Source organism: Littorina saxatilis, linkage group LG8, assembly GCF_037325665.1.
Source record: "Littorina saxatilis isolate snail1 linkage group LG8, US_GU_Lsax_2.0, whole genome shotgun sequence".
Lineage (NCBI taxonomy): Eukaryota > Metazoa > Mollusca > Gastropoda > Littorinimorpha > Littorinidae > Littorina > Littorina saxatilis.
This window is the reverse complement of record NC_090252.1, coordinates 51933726-51949660: the sequence shown is the minus strand read 5'-3', so window position 1 is coordinate 51949660 and position 15935 is coordinate 51933726. Positions and strand designations below refer to the sequence as shown.

At 37.1% G+C, this 15935-nt stretch overlaps 2 protein-coding genes across 5 annotated transcripts in view; both read right to left on the bottom strand.

The window, feature by feature from the left end:
* Positions 1 to 15935, bottom strand: part of LOC138973807 (cystathionine beta-synthase-like) — a 253496-nt gene that overhangs the window by 180355 nt on the left and 57206 nt on the right. The window lies entirely within an intron of this gene.
* The window catches only part of LOC138973809 (uncharacterized), a 33129-nt gene continuing 24154 nt past the window's right edge, over positions 6961 to 15935 (bottom strand). Inside the window, exons 6-8 of the mRNA XM_070346523.1 lie at positions 15555 to 15619; positions 11762 to 11835; positions 6961 to 11201 (exon numbers count right to left, since the gene is read on the bottom strand). Of these exons, the coding sequence (XP_070202624.1) occupies positions 11132 to 11201; positions 11762 to 11835; positions 15555 to 15619 (209 nt within the window). The 3' untranslated portion in view covers positions 6961 to 11131. The remainder of the gene's footprint in view (positions 11202 to 11761; positions 11836 to 15554; positions 15620 to 15935) is intronic.

Sequence of the window (15935 nt, the reverse complement as noted above, 5' to 3'; positions counted from 1 at the left end):
ACCGACACCGATTGACCCCAAAATCTGACTTATATTTTACCAATATGTATTCTGTGAAATTTTCAGAGTGTGTTGCAACAAGTGTGAACAAAATAGAGAAATCTACCGGACTGACTTTATGGTACAGATATTTGAATATGTTGACATATCAAGAATCATATAACCGAGGGTTGGGTAATTGAATGGGGTGTCTGACTGGTGGGACTCTTACACGCTGTTTTCTCTACATCACATGTAATTTTGAGATGTTGCAACTTTTGAATGGCCAGATGGATTTGTTCAAATTTTGTATACGTTGTTTGTGATTAGTGAAGCACCATTTCTGTGCATGGAATAAGAGTTCAGTGGATCCTTTGTGTTTTTATGAGTCTGAAAATTTTCTTTTAATTCATATTTCCACTAACATAGATGAGTTTTCAAATGATGTTAACAAAAAAGTCTGGATACTTTGATTGTGAAATCGTTTTCCCTACATAGTAAAATGGTTATTCTTCGAAAAACAGATCAATTTAGGCTGCACTGTGCTACTAGTTCATTGAGTTACTGGTTGAAATCTTTCAAATGCTGTTTTCTCTGAATGTAATTTTCAGACAAAAATCTGTAATCAAAATGTTGCAACTTTTGAATGGCTTAATGGATTTGTTTCATTTTTGTTTATGTTGTTTATGATTTGTAAAGCGTCAGTTTTGTGTATGGAATAAGAGTTCAGTGCATTGGTTGGGTTTTTACGAGTCTGACAGTTAGGATTTCATGTATATTTTCTTAGCAGATCTGAACCGGTAACTGAAAATGCTAAATTAAAATAATATATTGCTTAGAAATGCTTTTCGATACACAGAATTATTAAACACACAAATATCATTAAAAAGAAAAAGAAACTGGATCAAAACATGCACTGGTTCACAAACTGCAACATTTTAAAAATTAGCACATTTTATGACGTTTTTCTCACTTTTTGGTGAATAAAACCCAAAAAATTGCTTTTCACTCAAAATTTAAAATGGTTTCCCTTAATTAAGTTATTCTGCTTGCAAAAATCAAACAAGCCGCAAGCTGTTTCAAAAAGAAAAAAAGTGCTTGCCTACCCTGTCTCCCCTTAACTGATCATAGATCTTGAAAGAGCATTTTTCAAGAATTTGTGTGCGCGTTTAAACAAATGCGCTGTGAACAGCCATAGTAGAAAATATAATTTGAAGGTTTCATTTTTCTTAATGTCTATTAATTTTGTTTGTTATGTCTATTCATACAAGGTACAGTACCCGGCGAAAGAAACGCAACTCATTCGCGCCCACTGTTGCTAGTGATTTTTCGTCATTTTCAAATTGTCGTAAAATATGAACCAGATAAGGTACATCAAAAAGGAAGACAGATTCGTGGAAGATATTTTACTGGCTGTACGATTAGTGATATTATTTAATCGTTGTATTGTTTTATTTGTTCATAAACTGTGTTATACAGGGTAGGGGTCAAGCGAGTCGTGATTGCAGGCGAACGTGTCACTTTGACATGCTACAAACATCGTAAAAATGCATATTTTTCAACCAGGTAAAGACAGTTGTGGAGGAAATTCATCTCTCAACATGATCATTTAATAAGAATTATTCGCCAAAGCATAACATAATAACAAAAATTGCAGAACATGTTTCATTTCAGTTGTTCGGAATTTTTATTTTATTTTATTTTAACGCAGTTATTTTGATTTTGCGAATTTGATTTTTGGGGGTGTATGTGTTGTAGGTTCCACTGTATAGACACTACGCCATGTAAAGTCAATCTGGTTTTTGAATAAGGTAGGGGAATGAATGACCTTTTTTGTCATATCAGCCTCGTCAGAAAGATCTGCCCTCAAATGCATCCGCCTAACCTTGTTATGACTGGTACTACATTTTTCAAATAAAAATGATGTTGTTGGTAGTCTTTACAAACCGTTATAATCTCCAACAATCCAACAAACTTTATGTTTGTTTATGTTTTGCGAAGCGTTTTAGACCTGTATGGCACGGAATGCGCATGCGTTGCCGTTTACTAGACTATACGTGTGACCTTCTTAATCCAACAGTTTTAATCTGCTTTGATGACTCGGTATCTATGAATACTTACTAAGATTTGCTGACGAACGGAAGTCTGGACTCCTGACACAGGAGAGTGGGCGAATACATCTGCTCGCTGATTAAAATTCATTTAACTAGTTGGCATAGTTTCGGAGCAGTTTTGAGCAAATCATTGTAGTTGTTGCTAAATTACAGTACATCGAATGTCCCTTGAACTCTTTAAGCTCCAAATCGTCACAAAACTTCCCAAAACGGCGGTTAAGTCAGTCCGGTAGATTTCTCTATGTTTATACATTTAGTCAAGTTTTGACTAAATGTTTTAACATAGAGGGGGAATCGAGACGAGGGTCGTGGTGTGTGTGTGTGTGTGAGTGTGTGTGTGTGTGCGTGTGTGTGTGTGTGTGCGTGCGTGCGTGCGTGCGTGCGTGCGTGCGTGCGTGCGTGCGTGCGTGTGTGTGTGTGTGTGTGTGGATCGAGCGATTCAGAGTAAACTACTGGACTGATCTTTATGAAATCAGAAAAGGGGATTCCCCAGTGCTCCTGCTGCCTCCAGCCAGGCCACCGAGTTTGGACATGTGTCAACCCTATCACGTGTAGGGCGTGCAAGGGCAGCGGCCACAAGCTGGGCGACCCAGCGTGTGAACGCCCACATCCCACGTCAGTGTGGGATCCCATCAGCGCGCCCACCGAACCAACCGAACCAACCAATGAGGGTGGACAGAGCGGCCCCGTGCAGGACTCCCATGCCGATGACGCAAGTGGTGATGGAGAGACGGAAGAGGACGAATGGGAAGACACCCAGACAACCCAGACAACTGACGTCAGCAAGGAATTCCAAGCTTCCACAGACGACACCCCCTCACAAGGGCTGCGCAACTCAAGTCAGACAAATAAGCAACCTCAAAGCAAAAACACAAACATACACTCCTCTGCAAAACACAAACCAAAACAGAAGGAGGGAAAATCAGCGCTCGTAGAAAGAGGTAGACAATTAACACAGGAAAGGAACGGCAAGAAACAAACACAACTCGATTTTGACTCTCGCACTCGGTCAAATACCCCCAAGCAGACACGCCAAGAGACAGAGGGGGTTTCCCCAACAACAGAAGGCGTGGAGAAACACGCACGGCTTGATGCGAGTGCCAACTAGCGCACGTGCTGTGTAACAAGAACTTGATACTGGACACTAACAATGGCTTGTAACATGAAATTGTTCTCGCTGAATACTCGAGGGTTAAGAACCAAAAGAAAAAGGAAAAGTTTGCTTACGTTTTTCAGAAGCAAAAAGTATGATGTCAATTGTTTGCAAGAGTCGCATATTACTAAAGATGTCAGTGAAGAATGGAGGAGAGAGTGGGGTGGTGATCTGTTTTACAGCGAAAGTACCGTGCATAGCGCGGGACAGGTTATATTATTAAAAAAAAAAGGGTTTGTTTGTGATCATGTAAAGATCGTGTGTGAAACGAAGCGCATTCTTGCAGTGAAGATTCGTAGTGATAACCAAAGTTTGATTATCGCAAATGTTTATGCACCAAACGAGTCTAGAGAGAAAATGACTTTTTTTGCAGATGTTTCAGACATGTTAAAAAAGGAAGATGGTGATATAGTGTTGTGTGGTGATTTTAATTGTGTCATGAGTAATGAGCTCGACATAATAAGTGGAGAGAAACATTCAAACGTTGTTGTGAAACAATTTAATGACCTGGTGAATGAATGTGATTTATACGATGTATGGAGAATGAATAATTTAGATAGAAAAGAATTTACATGGTCAAAAAATATTCCATTTGTGGCAAGAAGACTTGACTACGTCTTTAGTAGCTTAAGTGTGTTTGAAAAGATTGTTGATTGTGACATAATCTCTGTTACGACGTCGGACCACAGAGGCTGTAGTATTCATAGTAAACTATCTGATGTCGTAAGAGGAGAGGGTTATTGCATGATGTGAGCTTTGTTGATCAAATGAACAAAATGTTTGACACATTTCAACTTGATGATGAAGAGGATTGTCAACTTGGTTGGGAATTATTGAAAATGAGAATCAAGGATTTTTCCCAAAATTTTAGTAAGTTTAAAAGTTTTGAAATTAAAAATGATGTTGCAAAACTGTATGGTGAATTAAATGAGTTGGATAGAACCCTTGGGATCTCCCCTGACTGTATTCAAACGCAAGGTAAACGGCAGAAGGTCAAGCTGCAGTTAGAACTGTCAGAGCAGCGTAAATCTCGTGCAGCACAGGTGCTTGCAAGAGTTCAATGGATCGAGCAGGGTGAAAGGAACACACCTTTTTTTCTTGGGTTAGAAAAGGCGAGAGCAAACGCAAAAATAATGGAAAGTGTAAAAGATGATAACGGACGAATTGTTACAACGCAAGAAGATATTATTATTGTCCAAAAAACGTATTTTGCTGATTTGTATAAACGGAAAATAGATGAGGGAAACATGAGCTTAAAAATTGACACTTTTTTGGATGGAACAAAGGTTTTAAAAATAAATGATCAGCAGAAAGACAGTTGTGAAGGGGAAGTGGTAGAAGGAGAAGTTTTGTCAGCTCTAAAGCGTATGAATAATGGTTCTGCGCCTGGAATTGATGGATTAACAGTTGAGTTTTATAAGTTTTTTTGGAGGAGCCTAAAAAGGTATATACTTGCGTCTTTTAACTCTGCTTTTAAGAATGGAACTCTATCTAATTCACAGTGTAAAGCGGCAATTACACTGATTCATAAAGGAAAGGATTTGTCAAGAAATGATTTAAAGAATTGGAGACCTATTTCACTGACCAATACAGATTATAAGTTATTAGCGAAATGTTTAGCTCTTCGGCTCTCTGATGTTGTAGGGAGTGTTGTGAATGAGGATCAAGTTGGGTATATAAAAGGTAGACGTGTCTCAACCTTATTGCGATTAGTTGATGATGTTTTAGAACATGCAGATTTACATAATAAGCCTGGATTGATGGTGTCAATTGACTTTTTTCATGCATTTGATTGCATCTCCAAAGAGTTTATGTTGAAGATGTTTGAAAAATTTGGTTTTGGAACTGATTTTGTGAAATGGGTTGATGATTTGATGAAAAACGCAAAAAGTTGTGTAAATTATTGTGGTTGGTTATCTGAATTTTTGGAAATATATTGAAATGTACATTTTAGTAAACATTGGCGAAAGAATTAGGTTGAATGTTACAGATGTGCTTTTTGGTATAAAAAGTAACAGCAAAAATATGAAGAAGATTAATCACATTATTTTAATCGCAAAGATGTGCGTAAGCATTTAAAAAAAAAACGATTCACGATTAACACTGGAAATTATTTTTGGAAATCATGTTGTTTTAAGATTTCGTTAGTCTGAAGTTTTATTAATTAAAAACAAATTATTGTTTATTTTCTTTGATATAAGGTAAAGACAGCCATACATTATTATGCGAATATTGGTTTAAAAAAAGATCAATATATGATGACATATGATCATTTTGATGCTACACATGTTGACACGTATATTTTGTATAATATAAAAGTTTTTCTGAACGGCATGTAAATGAGAGAGTATGTGTGCAAACAGAAAATACAGTTACCATGTTTGTTATCTTGTGTTTTATTAATTGAATAAAATTTAATAAAAAAAAAATTTAAAAAAATGAAATCTTTCATGAGAGTTTCTGGACATGATATCATCAGAAATTTTTTTCATTTTTTCGATAGATGTCTTTGATGACGTCATATCCGGCTTTTTGTAAAAGTTGAAGCGGCACTGTCACACCCTCATTTTTCAATCAAATTGATTGCAATTTTGGCAAAGCAATCTTCGACGAAGGCCGGACTTTGGTATTGCATTTCAGCTTGGAGGCTTACAAATTAATTGATGACTTTGGTCATTAAATATCAGAAAATTGTAATTAAAAGTATTTTTGTATAAAACGATCCCAAAACAGTTTCATCTTATTTATCATCATTTTCTGATTCCAAAAACATATAAATATGTTATATTTGGATTAAAACTATGATTAAAATTAAATTTTCAAAATCGATTTAAAAACAATTGTATTGGACTGAGTTTTCGGTCTTGTGGAAAAAAATGCAGTGCGTTCAGTTTCATGCTGTGAGTTCGACAGCTTGACTAAATGTTGTATTTTCGCCTTTCGCGACTTGTTCACACTTGTTGCCAGACACTCTAAAAATATCAGCGACAAAATATTTGCGGGGTCAATCGCTATTTTTGAAATACAAGCGAAAGCAAGCACAAACACACACACACACACACACACACACACACACACACACAAACACACACAAACACACACACACACACACACACACACACAAACACACACGCTCGCACTCATACAACAATTAACACCCGCCCACTCATGCGCTCTCTCTCTCTCTTTCTCTCTTTGTTTGTGTGTTAGTTTGATTCTTTGTTTTGGCATGTGTATTCTTTTTATTTGTTTGTTTGTTATTTTGTCTGTCTATCTGTTTGCTCTCTTTCTCACACTCTCTTTCTTATTATTGTAAACTAGTCCATTACCAAAGTAAGTAGTCCTAATGCTGCGCCAGTCAAAACTTGACTGAGTGTGTAATACCTAACAGCTAAAGGTGACCAACGTTCGTAGGTCCGAGGTACAAACAGTCCGTGGGACTGACTGATCTTTAGTACATCTATAACACATGCAAAATCATTGTAATACATCAGTTTTAATGATAGTTTTTGTCATACATTTAAACAAAGCAAACAGATAGACAGACAAAACAACAAACAAACGAATAAAAGAATACACATGCCAAAACAAAGAATCAGACTAACACAAAAACAGAGAGAGAGAGAGAGAGAGAGAGAGAGAGAGAGAGAGAGAGAGAGAGAGAGAGAGAGAGAGAGAGAGAGAGAGAGAGAGAGACTTACTAACAACACCACATTCAGTTTGAATATAGTTTTAATAATAATAAGTCTTTATACGTGTCGACTATGAAACGTCTCAAAATGTACACATTAATGTCGTATCCTTTACATTGTGATGTACAGAATTTATGCATTTGCTTATTTCATGTCACTACGAGGAAAATCCGTCCTACTGACAGTTTTGTTTCCCTTACGAATGCACAAAATGGATGCTGAAATTAAACAATATCTGCATAAATTGTGATTTTGGTGTACGATAAGAATTCACGGAATGTAACTGTCGCGACTAAAATCACAGGTCATATATATATTATAACTTAATGGTCCTTTTTACATTTAGTCAAGTTTTGACTAAATGTTTTAACATAGAGGGGGAATCGAAACTAGGGTCGTGGTGTATGTGTGTGCGTGCGTGCGTGTGTGTAGAGCGATTCAGACCAAACTACTAGACTGATCTTTATGAAATTTTCCATGAGAGTTCCTGGGATTGATATCCCCGAACGTTTTTTTCTTTTTTTTGATAAATGTCTTTGATGACGTCATATCCGGCTTTTCGTGAAAGTTGAGGCGGCACTGTCACGCTCTCATTTTTCAACCAAATTGGTTAAAATTTTGGTCAAGTAATCTTCGACAAAGCCCGGACTTCGGTATTGCATTTCAGCTTGGTGGCTTAAAAATTAATTAATGACTTTGGTCATTAAATATCTGAAAATTGCACAAATTTTTTTTTTTTATAAAACGATTCAAATTTACATTCATCTTATTCTCCATCATTTTCTGATTCCAAAAACATATAAATATGTTATATTTGGATTAAAAACAAGCTCTGAAAATTAAAAATATAAAAATTATTATCAAAATTAAATTGTCGAAATCAATTTAAAAACACTTTCATCTTATTCCTTGTCGGTTCCTGATTCCAAAAACATATAGATATGATATGTTTGGATTAAAAACACGCTCAGAAAGTTAAAACGAAGAGAGGTACAGAAAAGCGTGCTATCCTTCTCAGCGCAAGTACTACCCCGCTCTTCTTGTCAATTTCACTGCCTTTGCCATGAGCGGTGGACTGACGATGCTACGAGTATACGGTCTTGCTGAAAAATTGCATTGCGTTCCGTTTCATTCTGTGAGTTTGACAGCTACTTGACTAAATGTTGTATTTTCGCCTTACGTGACTTGTTACAATTTCTCGCTATTTATCAAATTCAAATGTTAGCTGAGTTATGCGATAAAATGTCAATGTGCACAATTTTTTTGTCTGTGAATCGTAATGGTCGTGGCAGGAAAATTAACATTCGGTACCAGATTTGAAAATTAAATAACATCCCTGTTATAAACCGCTTACGTCAGAAACTTGGCAGCTATCTTTATTTGTTGATGCTGTAAAAAGGGACGTATCAAATGAAGGTTGGGTTTTACAACACAAGTTGCTGTTTGTGGCATAAATATTTATAGCATAACAGTCGTGACACGTGTGACGCCTTGATTCCACTGTAACTGCTCTAACTTTGTTGTTGAGGTAGACTTTATTTAAGAGCAATAAGTGTTTTTGTTAACAGCTTTACTTTTAAGTCACGCGCGAGTCATAAGCGTTTTTTTTTTTAAGGAAACGACGCCTTCCTACTCAAAACTGGGCCAAGTTGTTGGCAGTATTATTTCTGTTTTCAAACAAAATAATCGTTAGTGTTATTGTGCACAGTTAAAGGTAAACATAGGTTCGGCCAATCTGAGCAATACAGGAGATTCATAACTGTTGTTTAGTTTAGGTAATTTACCGTCGTAATCGCGTATTATACAAGGTAACAACATTTACCCCCAAATTTGCGTTATTTTTACCCCTCTCGGGGCATATTTATTGTCACACTTTTTCAACATTGATAAAATCGTTTATCTAGGTTGCCTAGTAAATCTAAGCTTGAATGACAACCAGAATTGCATAATTTTGAAGTTGAAAAAGAGTCAGAAATAAAGGGACCCCAAATGAGACCAGCATCGTGGAAAATACCATGTACTCGGCGATCTACAGAATAATTTGTATCGATATTGAAGATGTGTGACCAACGAGTTGCCCTAAAAAGTGATCACAATGACAAACATTAAGGAGTAAAATGTGTTACCTCAGTGAGAGTTAATTTGGGCAGTAAATAGCAAAAATGAAACAAGGATTATGTGTGGCGTGTATCGCTCTGATAGATTGAACCTAGATTTGACTTAAAATGTGCATACAAATGTTCCGGTTTTTTTAAACGGGATAATTGTTTCAAAAACGTGTCCCAATTTTAAAACGGACCCTGTTGCAAACGTGTATGCGACGCACGCAGTGGCAGTGTACAGATGTCAACGAAAAACCCGTTCCGAATGATTTTGCTAGAAAAATATCTACCTACCCAATAAAGTGTGAACTGTCAAAGTGAAATCAAGGCACAGTTTTATTTTCCGTAATCACGATGCCACAAGTGTTTCTACCCTTGTGTCGTTATTATTAGTGTCACAAACTCCAACCTTTGCGATAAAACCCAGCTCTATGTTGGTATATTGCTTCAAACAGCATCAACAAATAGGGCTTCCATGTTTCTGACGTAAGCGGTCGATGGAAGGGAATTTGTTATTATATTTCCAAATCTAGTTCAAACGCGATGAAAATGACAGTTTTCCTGTCACAACACAAACACAAAAACTGACATTGTCATTTTCTCAACAGTTTATGAAGTTAAACTCTTGAAACTTCACGCGCTCATAGCCCCTATTGACTTTCAGATGTGGTGCATATCTGGCTGACCATCATCAACTTTCAAGATCACAGCAGGGTCAAGTTCAGGTTGAAAAATAGAATATGAACAGTTTTATTTTAAATTATGGAGCTAGGTTTTTGAAATCCATACACTAATTACCGTTAAACTAGTCTCTGTATTCAAAATGTTCACAGCCAAAAACTTATTTCTAGAAAAATGTTGGTTCACACAAAAGGGGACCAACATGTTACATGGACTAAATAAAATCTTAAAGTAGCATATGTAAAAGACAAGTTTTTTTCACATTTTAATCATTTCACACAAAAAGGATGAGCAAATACATTGAATATAGCCACAATTTGTTTTTCCCTTCAGAAGACTTAACATTCCAAGTGTTGCTTTTTTTTCTCAAGTCTCCGCCGGAAGAGGACAAAGAGGCAGAACATACTGAATTTGCTTTTTGCTTATCGTTGGTGTTTTTCAATTAAATTAGAACATTCTGGATGTGCATCGTCTAATATGTTCCAAATAGTTGGAAGTATACTATTTAAAACAAAAACTAAGCTTTCAGTTGGTCCTTTTTTATTCGTAGAAGTAGTATATTCCTGACTATACTCAAGTGTTTAGAAGTTGAAATGACACGAAATAAGCGGATATGATCAATTGAACATTGCAAACAAACAGAATTCAAGTTAAGTACATGAAAAGCACTTTCTATTCACAGTAAAACTTTAATCAAAGCAAGAAAAAAAGAAGAAAAAAAGAAAGAAAGAAAGAACGCGCGAAAAATAATATGACGTCATTACTCATTTTGACAATTTTGACAATGCCATCATTCTATACTTGCATACCATCCTGACAAAAGCAGTTTATCTGCCGAAATATTGACATAAAAAAGTACCTAACCTGGTTACTGGTGTGTCATCTTTTTATTTACAGTTAACATATGGTAAGTGCTGGTCTTTGTGTTTGTGGTGTGTGTGTGTGTGTGTGTGTGTGTGTGTGTGTGTGTGTGTGTGTGTGTGTGTGTGTGTGTGTGTGTGTGTTATGAAACTGTTCTTTGGATGCGCCGTGTGAAGGGGTGCCATTGACTGTTAAATGTAGATCATTATTGCATTTCGTACCTAATAATTGATTTGAGTGATAAATTCATGTAGAGCTATGATTTGTAATCGTTGTCTTTGAGTTTGTTTCTCAAGTGATCTTACGCTGTGGTAAAAGAAATAATGTCTATGCTTATAAACCATGAAAATGGACATAACAAGTTTGAAATGTTATGTTATATATTCTATCGTGTTTTATCTTATCGCAACGATATAATCATATCTTATTATATATAAACATTACTCCAGGTTTAGAAAGAAATTAAAGTGTTACGGGGGGGGGGGGGGGGGCTTTTAGGATGTAGAATTGTGTTTTTTGTTTATTTCGAACACAGTGTAGGATCCACTCTCAGTTTCCGGGTGGGTCCATTTGTTTCATCAACAGCCCAAAGAAGCTTCTGTCTTCAGAATTAAAAACCCTGAAAAACGAAGATAATCATTTTAGAAATAAGAAACTAACAAAGCAGAAAAGTATGCATTACTGCACAGGCACAATTTCTCGCATTTGCTTTCATTAATGTGGAAGAACATTATTTAGAAATCTCTCTCTCTCTTTCTCTCTCTTGCTCTCTCTCTCTATCTCTTTCTTTCTTACATTTGTTTTTCTCTTTAGGTTCTTGATCTGTTACGTAACAAATAAGAATAGCAAACCAAGCAAAATAGTAATGGTGTGAATGGAAAGCTCTCATACAAAATGAAAATGTGTTTCAATCCTTCACACACACACACACACACACACACACACACACACACACACACACACAAACACACAGTGACACACACACACACATACACACAAACACACACACACACACACACAAACACACACAGAGACACACACACATACACACACACTCACACACACACACGCACGCACGCACGCACGCACGCACGCACACACACACACACACACACACACACACACACACACACACACACACACACACACACCACAACCACAACCACATTAACCACTTACCATCCAATGTGATTCATGCAAGTCAGGCAGACAGCTTTTTCAATGGTTGCCTCGTACCAGGTTTGGGCAGGATGCTTTTCACAAAAAGGAGAGAGATGACACAAATTATATTTCTCACGAATCTACGTGCTTCAATAATTAATTTTCTCAATACATTTCTCAGCACACTGCGATTTTCAATAACTTTTATAATATTAATTGTCAGTAAGTACTTGTGTCACATGGCTGATTGGCTAATGGCAATGCGCTCAGAACTGTTAGCGCACTCTTCGATTAATTTATTTTTTGGATTTGCTCTATAAATCTCCCAGCGCACTGTGATGTCTCAATAACTTAAATAATAGGAATAATACTGAATACTCATTGATTGTGATAAGGAAATGTTCTGTACTGTATAGGTACACACTTGTGGATAGTTCCCAGTTATTAGTTGTTCTGGATCGCACGCGAAGGTAGGTTGAACAGACAGAATGAGTTTGTAATTATAGTCTGTACTTGATATCAATGCTACCAGAACACTTGAAAGTTATTTAATACCTGCCACATTTTTTCTTCTGAAATACAGACAATGACAAAATAAACATGATGGTGTCTGTTGTACAGCTTTGTGCACAACTGCAATGTCTCAAACCACAACAAGAACATTGGAGTCCTAACTGAAAGATTTCCTCTCAACAGGAACATCGTCTCAAGCAATCAATCGAATTGATAACTACCAACTATTTGTGGCTCAATTCAAACATATCTTCAGCATTAATCTAACGCCCAATTACACGTTATGTGGTGTACACAACTTGATTCACAGCAAAATACATCAACACTTGTGATAGTACATCTTTTTTTTTTTCGTAACATAATGCGCGTTTGTTGAGAATCCAGACCTCATAATAGGTTAAGATAGTCCAACCCTCTCGTGACTTAACGCGGCAGGTACTGACCGACAGGTTCGTCCGACCAACCTACCTTTGCGCGCGATCTGAACTTGGCCAAGCAATTATTGCAACAAATTTCGGACCCAAATTAAAGCATTAATTCCCGTGTCATTTCATTCAAACTTTCTATGCCAGTTAATGCCCTTAACTCGACTTTCTGGATTCCCTTTCGAGTTAAACATTTATTTTACAGGAATAATAATAATAATAAAGATAGCTTATATAGCGCCGCTTCACAAATTTAACTATGCTCTTAGCGCTGTACATCGAGATATAACCATTTCAATAATATAAATACAAAGATGATATTATCATAATACACATTTACAAATACCACTCACGTACATACATCCTCGTGCACACCACGCGCATACACACTCCCACTCATTAACAAGTGCTTCCATCCCCCTGCCACTGAGATGTTCATATACCCCCCTGGACAAGCTCACACCATGTCCGTCTCCTCTCTAGACTGTTCATACACTCAGCAAGAAAAAGAAAGACTAAATGCAAATTTCATACACAACCCTATAGCTCAATCAAAGCTGAAGCAACTATACAAAAAAGACACATTCAAACAACAAATCTAACTTCACCTCTAACAGTCTATAAAGATGGCAAGGACAATTTACAAGGATTCGCGAAAAAGGTGCGTTTTAAGGGAACTGCGGAAAGAGTCCTTAGAAGCAGAATGGCGAACGGAGGAAGGGAGAGAATTCCAGACAATGGCAGCCGCAGAAGCAAACGAGCGATCTCCAAAAGAAGGCAAGCTTCGCTCGAGAGTTTCCAGTTTGCGACTGTCAGCGCGTGAGCGGAGGTTGTAGTCAGAGGGATTGTCATATGTGACGAGCAGTTCCTTGAGGTATTTAGGGCCATCTTCAAATTTGGCAGAGAAACAGATACAAGCAAGCTTGTATCTGATACGAGCGGACACGGGAAGCCAATGAAGGGAACGAAGGAGGGGTGTGACATGATCAAACTTCTTAGAACAATATATCAATTTGGCGGCAGAGTTTTGTACCTTTTGGAGTGACTCAACAAGTTTTTGATCACAGCCATAGAACAGGCTGTTGCAATAGTCTATTCTGGATAGAACTAGAGAACAGGCTAGAGTTTGAGCGGCTTGGGGGGTAAGATAGTGGCGGATAGAACTGATTTTCCTTACGTTACTGTACGCAATTGTGCGGATGTTTTGGACGTGCTGGGAAAGGTTGAGGAAGTGGTCGAAGGTAACGCCAAGATTAGTCACAGAAGAGACAAAGTTGACGTCACTATCGCCGACATGAATGCTAGAAGGCAAAGAATTTTCAGGGAAAGATCTGTACTGGGACCTGACAAGCATGGATTCACGTGACCGCCGCTCAAATAAGGGTACCCTCAAAATCGACCTGACAAAAACGGAAGGGACCAATTAAAAATCAACAAAAAATCACAATAGGCAAAACTTTGCAATTTTTACACACAAGATGAATGTCACATCAATCATTTATCTAGAACGTCTTGTTTAGTTAAACTATAGCTTGCGTATTTCGTTCGCTATGCTATTCCTACTGATGCAGGTGGTGTCGAATGCATGATCGGTCAAAAACGGGGTCAATTTTAAGGGGTATTGTAACAAAAGGCGCCGTTTTTCAGCAATAAGTTGGGCATTGCTTTGAAACTTACGGTATTTTTTGCCAACATACTAGACGTACTTCATGTAAAATGTTGGTTTAGTGCAGTTATTTCTTTTAAATGTTATGCAATGATCGTGAAAAAAGGTTTTAAACTCGTCATATGATTGTTCACTTATGTTTAAAAAAACCAATCATGACTTCGAATGTCTACAGACAAATGATTGACCTAGGTACTGCCAACGTTTCATTTTCGTTTAAGGACCGACGCAAATTTGCTAGGTCTGTAAACACGATTGATATTTTTAATAAGATTACTGTGCTACAGCAACGCACAGCCAAGCGTGATCGCAGCATGTTTTGAGAGGCACACGGCTATAACCGCTGTAATTTCGAACACCGTGAACGTTCCATTTTTCTCTCATGTGTTTACATGTCTAGCAGATGTATGCCAGTCGTTACTAGCGAATCAAATTTCGACGGTACCTGTATCAATCTTTTGTCTGTTGACATGCGATGTCATAATTTTTATAGACAAAAGTGAACCATCCTATGACGGGTTTAAAACCTTTTTCCGGAATAGTACGTATTATCTGAACAAATGCCTGTAACAATTCAAAGTTTCAAAGCAATTCACCTAGTAACTGCTGAAATACAGCGCTTTTTGTCACAATACCCCTTCAAAATTGACGCAAAAACTTCCGTTTTGACATCTATGTGATCAACACCTACATCTGTAGAATTAGTATAGCATACGAAATATGCGAGCCAGTTAAACAAATTAACATGTTCTGGTATGATCATTGATTTAATTTACATCTCGAATGTAAAAGTTGCAAAATTTTGCCTATTGTGAGTTTTCGTCGATTTTTAATTGGTCCCTTCCGTTTTTGTCAGGTCGATTTTGAGGGTACCCTTATTTAAGCGGCGGTCACGTGATCCCTGTAATAAACGACCACAATCTGCTTGATGACAGATAAAATACATAATTTCCTTTGATAATTAATTTAACTAGTTTTGTATATCCGGCTTTTACCAATATAAAAACAATATTTCCTTTAAAAACAAGGCATTTGACACGTAAACAATTTAAGTTTACAACTAATAAGCAAGTTGAAGAACTCATCATCTAAGAGCCAATGTATACATCAATAAAAGACAATGTAGAGAAAGGGGCGTAACCATACATTAAAAGTCAAACCAAAAGCAACACAGTCTTCAAGGAGACATAGAAAGAGATATGTTTACCTTTCCTTTGATAGGTTTTGCACGAACGTTGGCGCCGTGCACGATCACCAGGACGATATCTTCTCCTGAAACGAGTTGTAAGAAATCACTTTGATATCCACTCATTCTTTTAGTAATATGATGCTCACGCTATCGTTTCTCGAATTGATAAAATCTTTAAAAAATTTCCTTTCTACCTTTTAAAACTTCGAACTGTACTGACTCAAAAGTTAGGTCTAGCGCCAAAACGAAGCTTCCGATTCTTTTCAATGTACGTTCTTTCTAACTGCACGAAATACATTCTTTGAAAATATCCCACTCTCAACGGAAACCAGCCATGATTTTCCCGTTCGGTGAGTGTTCAAATAGAAGTATGTTTGTACTGTGTGTAAAGTCTCGGGG